This window comes from Otolemur garnettii, unplaced genomic scaffold (genome assembly GCF_000181295.1).
Source record: "Otolemur garnettii isolate 467f Iridium unplaced genomic scaffold, OtoGar3 scaffold00013, whole genome shotgun sequence".
Taxonomy (NCBI): Eukaryota; Metazoa; Chordata; class Mammalia; order Primates; family Galagidae; genus Otolemur; species Otolemur garnettii.
Genome location: NW_003852408.1, coordinates 4,028,398 through 4,044,071, shown reverse-complemented (window position 1 = coordinate 4,044,071; position 15,674 = coordinate 4,028,398). Strand labels below are relative to the sequence as shown.

The following is a 15,674-nucleotide window of genomic DNA, read 5'->3' as shown; positions in this document are numbered from 1 at the left end:
CAAGCAGCTCTCTGGGACACCAACCCCTTCCTGAGATTCGAGCCCTCACCTCCAAAGGTTCTACCTTCTAATACCTTCGCCTAAGTGACCATATGAATTGGGGGGCACACAAACACAGACCTTAGCACATATGCATAGCAGGTAACTATTCTCTCTGCCTGGGATACTATTCCCTTGATATTCACATGGTTCATGAGCCCTTTTTACCCAGGTCTCTTCCCTAACATTTCCCCTTCTGGGAGGCTTTATCTAATGCCCTATCTATAATCCTACTCCCATTTTTCTTTATCTCTTTACCCTGTTTTAGTTTTTTCTTCATGGCAACTATCAGTACCTGGTCCTTTCCCATGAAAACACAACACACATATATGCAAACATACATGGACACACTTTCTCAAATGCACACACATATGTACACAGTTTATTTCTCTCCCTCCATGGGCCCAAGGATTTGCTTTGTTCACAGCTGTATTCTTAGCACCCAGAAAATGCCTGGCACATCGTGGACATTCAGTGAATAAATGTTGAATGAATGAATTGCCCTTGCAACAACTCCTTATTTCATAGGTGAGGAAACTCAAAGAGGGTTTAAGAAAGGTCAGAAGATCACATGATGTAATAGAACAGATTGAAACCCTGATGTGCCTCATTTCAACCTTATTCCACCCCTGTCTAACCCCGACTGGTGGTCTCTCCGGTGTGGGGAGGGAGGAACGACACCATGGCAATGCATTCATAGACCACACCTCCCAAACTATTCATAACAAACGTTAACGCGTCCCAGTGAAGCACACTCCTAGACCTGGACTCTAAGAAGGACCCAGAGTGAAGGGGCCCGAATCCCAGTTCCTTCACAGGCTGTATGACCTTAGCCCCTCAGCCCCACCGAGACACCAATGCTTCACACACAGAGGCACATTCCACAGTCTCTGCCAGCCTGAAACTCTGACCCAGGCCACCTTTTAAAAATGGCATTCATGATTTGCTTGTGCACTCGATACCTGCGTCGAAAAAGGCTAAGTTTGAGAACTCACAGCAAATGTAACCAGGCTTTGATTCTAAGAGCAGGTGACCCATTTCACAGTGACAGCACAAAGGCGTTGACACTTACTCACTGCGTGTGTGAAGGAGAAGAGCTGCGGTGGGAACATGTGAGACACTCCCCCACCTCCCTCGGAAATGACGAGTTTTAAAAAGTGGGCTGAAATCACCAATTAGTTGGAACAATGTAGTGGTTTGAAGTTGAAAATGCTTTGCATAATGCTAATAATATTTTGGCAGTGGTGGTTCCAAACATGTATCATCAGAGCTATTCTTTTCAGGGAAAAAAAAATAGCTACTTTGAAGAAAAATTACATTCTTGAAATTAGAAAGCTTTTATAAAATGAATTCTGATCAGAGAAGTTAAATTTCAACTTAATAATGCATTACCTGACTACTCTCTACAAGGGACGGGTCTTAGCACTGATGTGATGGGGAAATAAAGACCAACGTAATACAACAGTCGCAGCCCTCAAGTCAGCCACCATCTGATGTGAAAGGCAAATAACACGATCACTGTTACAGGGCAAAGCCCAGGGAGAGAAGGAAAAGGGAGGAGAAGCTAAGGAATTGAGCCCTACTATAGATACACCGGTATGGCTCATAGAATTGTATCTTATTCCCTCACTCATTTATTCATTCAGAAAATTTTCATTGAGTACCTAGTGTGCCAGGCTCCAGGCCACCTGCTGGAGATACCATCAACAGAACCAACCAACCGCTTGCATTCCTGGGCCCTGTCCAGTGGGACAGGTACGGGTCTAGGTCCAGGGCAGATGCACCAGGTTTGCCCCTGACTTTGGCATGAAGGGCTCATGTAACGTCAGGCAATAAGCAGGGTCTCCAGGGACCTTGCTCTGAAGCAAACAGTATTCCACTGGGCTCCATGGAAAACCAGTTAGAAATGTAGTCCACATCTAAAATCTAATTGGGTGGGATTTATGATTTGTAATATAGGTATTCTATGCCCTTAAACTATATGCTATTTTTTAAATAAAATTAAAAAGATTGAATAAGCTTGGGAGATACAGACTGGATGCCACAGACTGGATGGGCTAAAACAACCAAATTGCATTTTGCTCACAGTTTAGAGCAGGAGTCCTCGAACTTTTTAAACAGGGGGCCAGTTTACTGTCCCTCAGATTGTTGGAGGGCCGGACTGCAGGCCCTGGGACGAGTCGGCTGCTAAGCAGGACAGGCAGAGGCAGCAAAAACACCCAGCGGGCTGCATGTGGCCCATGGGCCACCGTTTGAGGCTGCCTGGTTTAGAGGCTGGAAGTCTGAGATCAGGGTGCCATTTGGTCAGGTTGTCAGGAGGGCTTTTTGGCTGGCAGAGGGCTGTCTTCTTGCAGTGTCTCCCATAGCAGAGAGAGAAAGAGATCTTGGAATCTCTTAAGCACTTATTCTACAAGCCTTTCAGATTACGGCCCTACTCTTAATACCTCATTTAGCCTTAATTACCTCCTAAATTCTGTATCTCCAGAAAAGTCACATTGGGGATTAGTGCTTCAATATATGAATTTGGGGGGGGGGGGGACACAATTTAGTCCATAGTATTTCACCTCTGGTTTTCCAAAATTCATGTCCTTTTTGGCATACAAAATGCATTCATTTCATCCCAATATCCCCCAAAGTCTCAACTGATTCCAGGATCCAATCTAAAGTCCACATTCTCATCTATATATCAAGGCCAAATGTGAATGACACTCCAGGTATGATTTATCCAGAGGCAAATTATCTCCAGCTGTGGACATGTAAAACCAGACAAGTTCTGGGCTTCTAAAATACAGTGGGAAAGGTACAGGGCATACATCCCCATCCAAAAGGGAGAATTGGGAAGGGAGGAAGAGATGAAAGGTGCCAAGCAAGTCCAAAACCCGAGCAAGGCAAGTTCCAATCAAACTTAACACTCAAGAACAATCCTCTTTGGTTCAATGCTCTGCCTGGAGACACTAGGCCATGTCCTCCTGGCCCCTTGATACCTGAAAGGCTCCCTCACCCCCCACCCCCAGCTTTGAAACAAGGAGGAGACAGCCTCGGGCCCTGGGACCTGAGATAGACATGGGCTGATACCACCTCTGTGGTAGGACGGACAGCCCTGATGACCTGTGAGTCACCTGGGGTGGGGGGGGAGGGCTTCTCCCCTTTCCTTGAAGAACAGCTCACGTTCGTACCTAAGCAGGTCTGTCTTCCATCTTGTAGATCCCAAGAGGGCTGACAGCCTCCTTTATCCCCTCCTCCTCCTCTGTCCCCTTTAGTTCAAGTCGGCAGTTCTTGGCTTGTACAACTTCGTCTCCACTCCTGGGACCCAGGAGTCACACCCCCAATCTCTTTATCAAATGGTTGTTCAGTCCCACCCTTCATGTTCTCTTCAGAATTTTTGCAATATGGACAGACTGAAAATTTCCTAAATCTTTAAGTTCTGATTCCTTTTGCTTAATTTCTGTTTTAATTTGTCACTATCCTTTTGCATTTTCCTATATAAGCTGTCAAGAGGATCCAGGCCTTCATCACTTTGCCTAAAAATCTTTTCAGCTAAATAGCCAGTGGCATCACTCACAAAGTCTATCTTCCACAAAATACTAGAGCACAGTTCAGCCCAGTGCTTTGCCACTTTATAAGAAGTTTCCAGTTTCCAATAATATGTTCCTCATTTTCTTCTGAGCCCTCCGCAGAACTGACCTTTCCACCCACATGTCTAACACACACCTCACAACTTTGTCGCCCTCTACCCACTACCTAGCCGCAAAGCCATTTGCACACGTGTATATATTTATTACAGAAGCACCTCTCTTCTGTGCCAAAATTTGTATCAGTCAGACTTCTCCAAAGAAATAGAAGCAATATATATATAAATGAATGATGAGATTCAATATAAGAAATTGACTCTTATGATTGGGAGTCCCAGGGTCTACAGCTGGAATGGTTGCTCTGGTTCCAGGGTGGAGCAGCATTGAGAGTGGATGGAGAAAGGTGGGAGCCTATCACAGGAAGACAGGCAAGGGGCCAGGGTGGCAGGCCGGGGGTGCTGGCAGGGGAGCTGCAGAGTGGTGGCCTTGGGTGGTAAAACAGAGAACACTGGAGACAAAAAGAATACGGATCAGGAGGGAGAGGGAGGCACCCAGACACCTTGTAGACATCTGGCCTATAGGAACAAGTGGGACACAGGAAGATGAGCTGTATGTGGCTGGGGCACAATGGGTTCAGTTTGGGGATGACTGAGCAGAAGGTGGCCTGGGACACCTAAATGGACATGCCACACAGGCTTCTAGGGAAATGGGTCTGGAGGGGACCCTGACTTGGAGATACAAACTGGGAGACACACTATGTGACTGTTAAAATGAATGCAGTTGCTCCGTGTGTACTGACATGGGAGGATGTCTGTGCTCTACTGACAGATACACACTAGAAAAAGCACGTTATAGGCTCAGTGCCCGTAGCACAGTGGTTACGGTGCCAGCCATGACATACACTGAGGCTGGCGGGTTTGAACCTGGCCTGGGCCTGCTAAACGACGACAACTGCAACCAAAAAACAGCCGGGCATTGTGACGGGTGCTTGTAGTCCCAGCTACCTGGGAGGCTACGGCAAGAGAATTGCTTAAGCCCAAGAATTTGAGATTGCTGTGAGCTGTGATGCCATAGCACTCTACCAAGGGTAACATAGTAAGACTCTGTCTCAAAAAAAAAAAAAGAAAGAAAAAAGAAGCACATTACAGAACAATATGCATAATATAATCATTTTTTATAAAACTGTAGGAAAATAACCAACTGACTTGGAAGAGAAATACAGCAGAACCTCTGAAGTTGACCATCTCCATAAGCTGACCTCATTTTCATAGAGTGGGCATGTGCCACATGGATGCATCAGTGCAGAGGGCCTAGTACCTGGTGTTGCCCACCTCTGTGTGTTGACCAGCTGGTTACAGTCCCTTGGGTGGTCAACTCTGTGCATGCCGACACACACAGACACAAAATCACACAAACACACACACAATGACAATGGAAGGTATGGAAAGAATATGCCAACTATCGACCCAGTCCTATGATTGGAGGAAGTTTGGGTGGGAATAGATGAACAACTTTCACTTCTCAGTTCCTAAACTTCGACCTGGCATCTCTTGTTTCTCACTCAGAGTACTTAGCACGTCACTCCATCCCCAATTCCTACTTTATCCTGACCCCACACGGTGCCCAAAGTTGGCAAAAAGATAAGATGGAAAGAGGAAAGCTGTCAGTCTGGCACATTCTTTGGTAATAAAAGAAGAAGAATGTGGTGTTTCCTTTTAAGCTGCTTTGAAACAGCTATACAAAATGTTCACTGGTAAAACGCCACTCTAGCTCCTGAAGGGTTTATAAGCAACTCTGCTGGGCAGTAAGGGAATGAAGTAAGAATCGGTAGAGCGTGAAGGTCACGGGCACACGTCCACGGCGTTCTGAGAGTCACTCAGTGTGCTCTGAGGATTTCAAAGTCTCACAGACACCCAAGAACACCCTGTACTAATCAAGGCGTGCTGAAGACTCCCCCGCTGTGGAGAGCAACGCACCAAGAACTTGGGCTAAAGAACATACATGCACAGAAGGAGAGTCGCGTAAATGGGAGGTTTAGGTGGTTTTACATAACCATTTGTGTAGTTTAGCCTAGATTTTTCTTGAGTTACTTAACATAATCACCCAGCGCAGTGCCAGCCCACGCTCAGTACATACTCGGGGAATTGTTTTTTAAACATCCCGGCCTCTACTTGACCAAGAATATCATCTTCCCAGAACACAAGTGGTGGAATGCTAGAATGGAAGCCTTCTAACGGCAGAAAGCAGGCCAGGGACGTGCTGCTCATCCCGTGTGCACTCGCTTCTTCCGTTCCCAGATTACAGAAAACACAGACTGACAGAATCAAATGCGATGTGAAGCTGCCTCATCCAACAGTTGGACGAAGGATTGCTTAACTGTCCTTCATCCGCAAGTGCACAGTGTGTGCAGAGATACCTCCCAGCCGCGAACTAGGCATAAACCGTACCCGCAGGGCAAAGGCAGGTGAAATTGCTCCCGTCGTGCTTTTCTTTCGCATCAACACAGGTGGCGTTGTTGTGACAGGGCTTCCTCTGGCAAGCATCAAATTCTTCACAGAAAGTACCCACGTACTGGTCCTCACAGGAACAGGAAAAAGTTGCCTACGACACAAAAAATACAGCTTACGTTACCTGGGGTCTCTCAAACGTCTGCTTGGGCCGTGAGACCCAAAGTTCGAAAAGGCCACTTCCTTTTTCTTTTTTTATAATGATGCCAACCAGCCCTGAGTAATGTCATCAGATCACTTATGTCATAATCTGGTTCAAATTGTAGTTTAAAAAAAAAATAGCTTGAGTTTCTTGACAGTTTAATTTCAAACATTTATTTTTGTATTTATTCATATTTATCCCAACCATTTTCAATCTGCCCTAAAATAGATATGGAAAGAACAACTTGTGTTAAGCTAAAATTGAAGTTTTGCTGACCAGACATGAAACGGCAATTTTGCTGGAGCAGACAGATTGTGCTACAGCCATTAAATGAGGTGTCACTCCAACCGGCTAAACTCCTGCCACACAGACAGCACTTGCAACAAAAACATCATCAAACGCCCTGCTCAGACCATTCTCCTAGAGCACTGAGAGAATTTGCTAAATCACCGTATGACCTGCTCTCAGTGGACAGCCACACAGATTACCTGAGTAAAAGGGAAAATAAAAAAGAGTGTAATTCAAGCAACCATTATCGTAACACAGGCCCACAACTCAGACACGGAGAACTGAATTTGATTTGAAGCTTCCTTCTCAGGCAGCTGTAAAATCTAAATAAAACTGGGCCTTCGTGCTCCCTTCCCAGTGCTGGCCTGATGGTAGTGACATGCCCGGCAGAGACGCAGGTCTGCTCCAAAGCCTGTGCAGAGCAGGGAGGAGCGTTACAAAGGATTTTCCTGAGGACAGGAGGAGAAGTTAAAGAGAATGGCGTTAGCAAACCTTACAACTACAGGGAAAAAACCTAAACAAGACACAGACAAAAGGCCTTTTCCAGCTCTCTCCCCCAGCCTGGCATGTTGACAGGTGCTCCGTCTCTACCATTCACAGCCACTGTCCCCTCAACCTCCCTGCCTCTCCCTGGGCCCAGCCGCCTGCTGATAACCTTCTCCAAGTGTTATCAACCCGGGATTCCATCCGTTTCCCAGGAACACCACCCAGTGCTTTCCTACCTCCCGAAAGACGAAAGGGTGGTCCATTCTTCTCCATTACTATGCTTTTGTCTCTCAATTGAGTTTTAGCATTCATGCACATTTCTTGATATATTTACTCCTGCATATTAGATTTTCCTTGTACTACTGGTCCTGAGATATTTCCTCACCACACTCTTGTGATGCCCATCACACCTGCTGCTGGTGGTCACTCACATCGAGGATGACAGGGTTTTGTTACCACTCATCACACTGAGCTTTCACTACAGGTCAGGGATTTTAGTTGACTCTCAAGTTTTCTACATAACACAAACCCAAATAAAATCCACATCTAAGTACAAGTAACAGTAATGTCACCTTCTCTTCTCTTCTGTTCTCAAGGTGACAATGACGGCTCATCTAGAATAATTTTGACCTCAAAGAGATATTCGTAGAGTTTACTACTAAGCAGAATGCTGAAGTGATGGCTGAATTTTATAAAATGCCATTTAAGCTCCTATCAAAACCATCTATTGTTTTCCCTTGTGACCTATTACTACGTGAACTGAATGCCTAGATGTCCTAGTACTGATTCAACCTTACGTTCCCAGAAGAAACATCCACATACGTCATTGCATAAAATGAGTTTAATATGGCTGGATCTATTTGCAGTTATACTTCTAATGCCTTCCACTTCACTCTCCCCACTTCCTCCCTCAAATAGCCTACTTTAAAAAGAAGGAAAAGAGGCTTGGCGCCTGTGGCTCAAGCGGCTAAGGCGCCAGCCACATACACCTGAGCTGGTGGGTTCGAATCCAGCCCAGACCCGCCAAACAACAATGACGGCTGCAACCAAAAAATAGCCGGGCGTTGTGGCAGGTGTCTGTGATCCCAGCTACTTGGGAGGCTGAGGCTGGAGACTCGCTTGAGCCCAGGAGTTGGAGGTTGCTGTGAGCTGTGATGCCACAGCACTCTACCCAGTGTGACAGCTTGAGGCTCTGTCAAAAAAAAGAAAAAAGAAAGAAAGAAAGAAAACAAAACAAAACTGTCCCTTGCCCACGAGATCACAGTCTACACCGTAAGAGGATACCCTTCCCGGTAAGGGACTGAAAGAGAAGTGAGCAGAGAGGCAACCCATCCTCAGACAACCAATCAGGAGGCCAGACAATAATACTAAGCTCTCACCTCGACCACACCGCCAGATTTTATATAGGTTGGAGGGGTGTTAACAGGATATGCTTTTGTTAAGGACATACGACAAGCCCTTGTAACTGTACCATCAATTCTCCTTTAGTTTAAGAACACATTCTTCCATTATATCTTAGAAACTAGAACAATTGTTTTTTCTTAAGTGAGAACTACACTTTCTGCCTTCTGTTTCTACCATCTCCCAGACTGCTTTGTGGTACATAGAAATTTCTTCTGCAGCAGGTTGTGGACCTGTCTGGGTTTTCATCATGTCATGAGACTTTTCCTCTTGTGTGTGTTTGCATATGCTTTGTGGCTGGAAGCTGGGAGATGCCACATCAAGGATTGTTAGGTATCCTTTTAAAATAGGAAATTCCATTTCCTAGAATTGTCTTCTAAAGTAATCTTGTCCTTGCTCCAATGCACAACAGAGTGCATGTTTGATATTTACAGGAGTCGTGTCTGGAACCCTTTGTGCCTCCAAAGATTTGTGGCTGCCTTTGAAATGGAAATGCTGTGTACGCCCAGTGCATGCAATTCCACAGTGGGCCGCCACATCATGATAAATTACTATATGTCATTGCTTTTGGCAGCTGTCCTCTAAAATTTACTTGGTTTGTATCCAGACGTTCCATATTGCAGATAAATTTCCTTGGTTATTTCAGGGACACATTTAGCATGCAATTCATCTAGCAGGTTTCACGGTAAATATGTTGCCTTTGCAAAGAAATTATTAAAAGACCCAAATCAAATATCTTCAAGTTAGCTTAGGTTGAATTCAGAGCTAAAACAGAAGCCACACCTTTTGTTTTGCTTTATTTTAAGCAGAAATCTTAAAAGAAATTGACGAAACAACTTCTTTACACCAGTGGTTCTCAACCTGCAGGTCACGACCCACAGGAACTGTATTAAAGGGCTGTGGCATTAGGAAGGTTGAGAACCACTGCTTTAGACAAAGCATAACACTGAATTGATTCTTAAACTATGACTGGTAAGTTAAGGAAGGATATTAAAAAATATTTACATATCCATGACCATAAAATTTTAGTTAAATCTTTGTGTCTTCTCTGTTACATCATCCGTCAAGTTAGATTTCCCCCTATGTGTATTTTCAAAGAACAAAGAGCCTTCCTGTATAAAAAGTGTTTGATCATTTCAAGACTATTGACTTGTAAAAGATTCTGGATGCTTATCACAGGAAACTATGTTTGTTAGCATATTTTTCTGTAGAAAGCTGTGTTCAACCACTGAAAGTTGTAAACTGTTATACTGACATTGAGAAACTTACCTCACTGCCTACGATATCACTAATCTGGGACTAGTTAACTCAACCAGCATAAGGGACAAAATAAAATCACTTAAAATTAGTAGCTTAGCTAAAATTACAGAAAGATATTTCCTTGGAAAAGTATTGTGTGAGTATATACAAAATGAATGATGATCCTTAGACATTAATTTCTGTACCCAATACAGATACTCAACAGCTTGAAGTCAAATCTTCCATTTGTACACTAATGAAAGTTTCTCAGTCAGTGATGAGAAGCTTACTTTGAAAAATTCTACATAAAAGAAAAGTTTCAGTCATACACACATTCTCTGATTCACCCAGTCAACAAATATTTACTGAGCACATACTGTGTGCCAGGTATTGTTCTAGCAGCTGGGGCCATAGAAATGACTAAGACTCTCCCATGGAGATTATACTCTACTGGGGGGCGACTGATGATAAACAAAACGAACAAGTATAACTAGGTTATAAACACTATGGAGAAGAACAGAGAAGGGGCATAGAAAGGGGTGAGGTAGGTTATGGAGGGTGCAGTCTACTACAGGGTACACCGGGAAGGTGACAATTAGACAAAGTCTAAGTGAGGGGCAGGGAGCAGCCCTGGAGGTCTCTGAGGAAAGATGTTCCAGGCAAAGGAAGCAGTTGGTGCAGAGACTCAAGGTGGAGCGTGCTTAGCATATCTGAGAAAGACCCAGAGGCTGAGGTGGCAGGGGAGAGCAAAGGACAAAGAGAGTCATGGGCATGGAGTCAGATTGTGCAGGGCAGTGATCCTCAGCTGGGAGCCATGTAACCTCCCAGGAGATGTTTGGTAATGTCTGGAGATATTTTTGGTTGTTACAACCAGGACCTCCCTACTGGCATCGCAGAGCTCAGAGATGCTGCAACACACCCTGTAATGAACAGGACGGTCCCCACAGCAGGGAATTATCCAGTCCCAAATGCTGACAGTGCCAAAGATGAGAAACCCTGATTAGCCTTATAGGCTACTGTGAGGACTCCAGGTTGGTATAGAACCTTAGAAAAGGTAGTTTATACACCAAAAAGAGACCCAAAATGCATTATGCGTAGTAATGTTGCTTTACACTACATCGCCTCATTTCATTACTGCAGTTTATTTTATTCAGATAGCACCCTCCCACCCCCGGGTGTAAGGAATCTCCACAGCATCTGAGAGCAGGAGTTGGGTGCTCACGTTTTCAGGCCAGGTTTGTTTAATTCTTCTGTTTCTACATTACGATGTCAGTCCTACCATCTTAGATGATCTTCCAGGTACGAGAGGTGTCTTCACTCAGCATCATAAAATAACTGGCTCTTACTGGATCCTGAACTGGATGTTGTCCAACATTTATTCTTTAATCCCATTCATTCGACAAACATTTTGCGATGCCTGCCACGTATCGAGCAATATTGTGGGTGCTAGAGATGCAGTGAAGGTCAGAAGGATACAGTCCCTGTTCTCATGGAGCCTACACTCTAGTGGACGAGATGGACACGTTCTATGTAAGGTGACATCCTAGAGGGACAACAAATACAGTAAAACCTCCGTAAGCTGACCACCCAAGGAACTGTAACAAACTTGTCAGCACATGGGGGTGGTCAACATGAAGAGCTAGGCCTGCTCTACGGACAGGTGCGTGTGATGTATGTCCAATCTATGAAAATTGGGTCAATTTAAGGAGGTGATCAATGTAGGAGGTGGTCAGCTGTGGATGTTCTACTGTACATACCCCTGTCATGTGGGGTAAGTGACATAAATAAATGATGGCGTTACAGTGCAGTATAAGTTGGCTTTCATCCCAATCGAAGTTGAGTTGGAAAGACCAATGTCTTTGAAGATTTTTACATATATGGAATTCAAACTTTCCTCCACAGTCAAGGTTTTTCTTTATACCTAAGTCATGCCTAACCATAAGAAAAATGAATCCTGGGCCAGATTCTCTTACTCCCCAGGAAGAACTGCTTTTGCTGAGTTGCTATTTCACCTTACACTCTTGACTCAATAGTCAAGAGCACTGTAAGAAAGTGGCATCACAGAGCTCAGGGATGCTGAAAAACACCCTTTAATCCTCATTAAAACTACACTGCATTTAATAGTAGGATGTTACTGAGCACACTATATGCCATACAGCATTTTCTGCATTTATAAAGTCTTACCCAAGACAATTCACTCCTTTAGGTGCTCCTAGCGTTGTTAGTCTTGAGAACTGATGTGCTGTCCTCATCAATGGTGCAAATCATGGGACTACACATTTCTTCCCTTTCTGATTTGCCTACTGTAAGCTCAGTGTCCATTTGAAGTTTAGCTTCCAAAACTATATCCGGCTCTATGATCTATATAACTATTTCCCCTTTCTAACTTGGATATGGTCTTCCAATTTACTTATTTTCTGACTCTGAAATTTTTTTGCATTTTTCTATTTCAACACTTTGTGAAATATACAGCCAAATACATACATATGTAAGTCTAAACTCCCTAGCATGGTGTGCAAGGCCCTTGGCAATCTAGCCCCAACTTACCTTTTCCGTCTCATTCTCTGTAACTGTTACCTCTCAGTGATGTCTAATTGTTTATGAACAAAACACTGCAGGTAGATGAGTTCTCTGAACAGCTATATTTCTCTAAGAATCAGAATTTATAATTTAATTTTACTTTCTCTGTTAAATAAAAGAGAAAATATGCATACCTTTTGTTAATACCCCAGTGATGTTAGTATGAGCATAAAAGTCCCACCTAACTAGAAACTGGATTTCATTGCTTATAAAGCTTGCTCACATGACATCATCTCACTGCACCTGCTGGGTGAGCAGTTCTAGATCCATTTGATGAATTGAAAACACACTCAACAGAGAGTCAGACAGATCCTTTAAGATGTCCCAGCTGGCAAGCATAAGGTCAAGGCTGAAACCTGTATTGTCTAATTCCAAGTCCTTGTCCTGTCACAGGCACATGTTTTCCTCACATCACCCTGATGGCCTCAGGTTCAGTAGCTATATGGGGACACCCTTCGCCCTTGCTCTAAAATAACTCCAGCAACTGTGGCATTTCATTCTTGCTCCAGATGTCTGGGGCCTTTCTGCCTCTCCCTTGCTTCCTTTCTCAGCTCTGCTTATGGACTATCCTTTTAGTTCACTGCCTCTGAGTTCCCACAGTCTTGAGAACACTACTGACATTATTCAAGGTGTCAAGGTAGAGAGGAAATATCCTTCCTGACGGTCAAAAGTATCTCTTAAACATAAAGTGCCTGATGGTTCATGAAGAGAGTTCAATACTCTGGGCAATTCTTTACCAGAACCAGGGTCCTTCATGTGTGGGACATTAGTTACTCAGACATAATAGATAACCTGGTAGTTGTTGACAGGACCTGAATTTATTACAGACAGCTTAAAAAGTGGTTTCGCAGGAGCATTCTCGCAGGTACCAGGTCTTCTCCTTTCCTTGCCTATTTCTAATGTCTTGGGTTTGTTCCAACAGCATGCCGGTCATTCTTTGGTCCCACGCCCATACTAAATGCACACCTGGAACAAGGATTAGGAGGACGACCCTCAGCCAAAAGGTGACTAACAGGCCCCAGAGCCTCTGAAAATGAAATGGAGAGGATTCAAGCCACTCCTTGCTAAAGAGCTCTCCAGGATAATTAATTTCAATTTCCCTTGTGGGTCAGCCTAACTCCAGATGGCACCTGAGTTATTCATAGTTAAATATCCAAACTACTGCAAGACTCAGGCTAAAGAGCACCTTGAAACTAGGTGATGCGAACATGGTTGGTGCCACATTACTCTATTTTTATATACGTTTGAAATTTTTCATAATAAAAAAATTGTATTATTTTTGAGACTCTAGCTAAGTACCAAGAAAAAAAAAGATAAAACTTTGAAACATCAGAATCCCCTTTCCACATCCTGCGCCAGCTCCTCCCTGTGGATCAATCTACTATTGCACCTGCAGGGGGGATGGTGTGGAGAACACGGGCCACACATCACTGAGTCCTCCTGTGTGAAGTTTTACTGCCAGGAAAAGCTCTGCTTGCCCAGAGGGACCGACATGTTTTCTGCTTATGGACAACATGAATCACACAGTGGAGCCTATTTCCCTCTAAACAGCCTGGTCTGCTTGCAGAGAGGGCTCAGCCACTCCTACACCAAGGGACGATGCACCAGCCTCTCAGCCTCCCCAGCATGCTGGGGTCATGTATAGGGTACACCCAGCCCAGGCTTCAGCCAGACGAGAGGAATTTCTGAACAACTCAGAAGACCTCTCTGAGCTAGTCCTCTATACCTGGCCAGATCAATCCATCAGTCTATTTCCTATCATTGGAAAGCTCTGGAATCATTTTGTTCCCAGCTAATGGAGGAGCAATTACCTGTGACGATGATTCCAGGAATGAAGGGCTTTCTGCAGCCCCTTTGCCCAGAGCTTGTGTTGCTCTAAGCAGACACGAGGGAGGCAGGGAGTCCTGGCTCACGGCTCACATAACTGCACAGCCTCAGGCAGGTTCTAGGCAGGACTGTCGCATCACCCTAAATGCACTGGGCCTGACGCTGTGGAGAACGAGGCCACAGAAACCTTGTCCTGATAGTCCTCAGCTAAGGACATATTAGCCCAGCTCCCAGGGCTTGAGAACTCCACAGGATGGTCATTTGGGATCAGAAATTACATGTTACAAACACTAAAACTCCGGTAAAACAAACAAACAAAACCCAGTAAGCACAGCACAAGTCTGCATCTGGTTAAGCACAGGTGAGCTACAAAGGACTAGAAGGTCAGTCCAGCACGCTCTGTTAGGCTTCTACTAGACCCATACTTAGTATTTTAAGAGATGAAAAAACATTATTTGGTATAAAATTTAAGTGACTATCTGAAACTTCCCTATATAATACAAAAGCAACAGTAAATGCTGAGCCCAGACCACATAGGAACACCTGGAACCCAGCCACAGGAACACATTACTGTCTCTTTGGGGAACACAGCACTCAGAGGAAAACTATGAATTGCATTTTTTAAATTCTTCTCTAGTGGCTGGGTCATACTGTTCCATTATTCATTACACATGTCATTTTAAACAGCATGTTCACATTGCTTACAGTTTGTAATTTTATTCTCCCATTAGTCTTAGACATAAAATGGCTCTTTTATTTGGCAAATGTGGTGGCTTGTCACAAAAAAAATAAAAAGAAGCAGCAGCAAGCTTAGAAACTTGCATATCATCTCAACATTAAATTCCAGACTTGACATTCATGAATTCTTAGAATTCATTCCTTTGGCTTAAGTGTTATATTTTAAATAATAGTAACAATAATGAGAGTCCTGCTCTTTCCTGCCAAGGACATTGAAGTTTACTTTACTCCTCAGGGGAGAAGAAAGTAAATGTCTTTTAAGGAATTTTGTAAAAGCTCTTTTTCCTGAAACGAGATGTATGGGGTTGGCAGAACAGAGATGTTCAAAAACAGTTTCCAGCCATATCCTGCCAACTCACGTGTTCTCAGCGCTGTTGGAGTGGATTAAAATTAGGCAAAAGATTTTCGTGGAATCAGCCTCAATCTTCAATTCACTAACATCTGTGTGTTTATTTGCTGGAATATTCTAATCCATTAACAAAAGTAAAGCTTGACTTTTAAAAAAATGAAGGTCACCGAAAATTCATCTTTTATTGAATTTTCCTGAAAAGAAAAGCCTATTCCCTTAAGTGGACACCATACCATTCTACTTTCTCATTTTAAAATTCCATTTAGCCATCTAGTGATTTCCTCTGCTGTATCAAAATAAAATGGTAAGAAAAAAAACTTTAAGAAAATGAACATTTTTATGTACAAATTACTTGTTGAAAAATACGTAAAGACCCTTCCCAACACCTTCCTCAAGTTACCTCCGGTGGGAGAAAAAAGGAAAAACCATCAGCAAACTTTTCTAAAGATGCACGATTTGGTCTCATTATAAAGACATTCTGACAAGTTAAGATTAAGGTGACCAGA

General features: G+C 43.7%; 1 protein-coding gene across 1 annotated transcript in view; it reads right to left on the bottom strand.

Moving 5' to 3' along the window:
- DNER (delta/notch like EGF repeat containing) overlaps positions 1 to 15,674 on the bottom strand; it is a 328,158-nt gene that overhangs the window by 95,087 nt on the left and 217,397 nt on the right. The window contains exon 6 of the mRNA XM_003784881.2: positions 6,059 to 6,212. Coding sequence (XP_003784929.1) covers positions 6,059 to 6,212 — 154 coding nt within the window. The remainder of the gene's footprint in view (positions 1 to 6,058; positions 6,213 to 15,674) is intronic.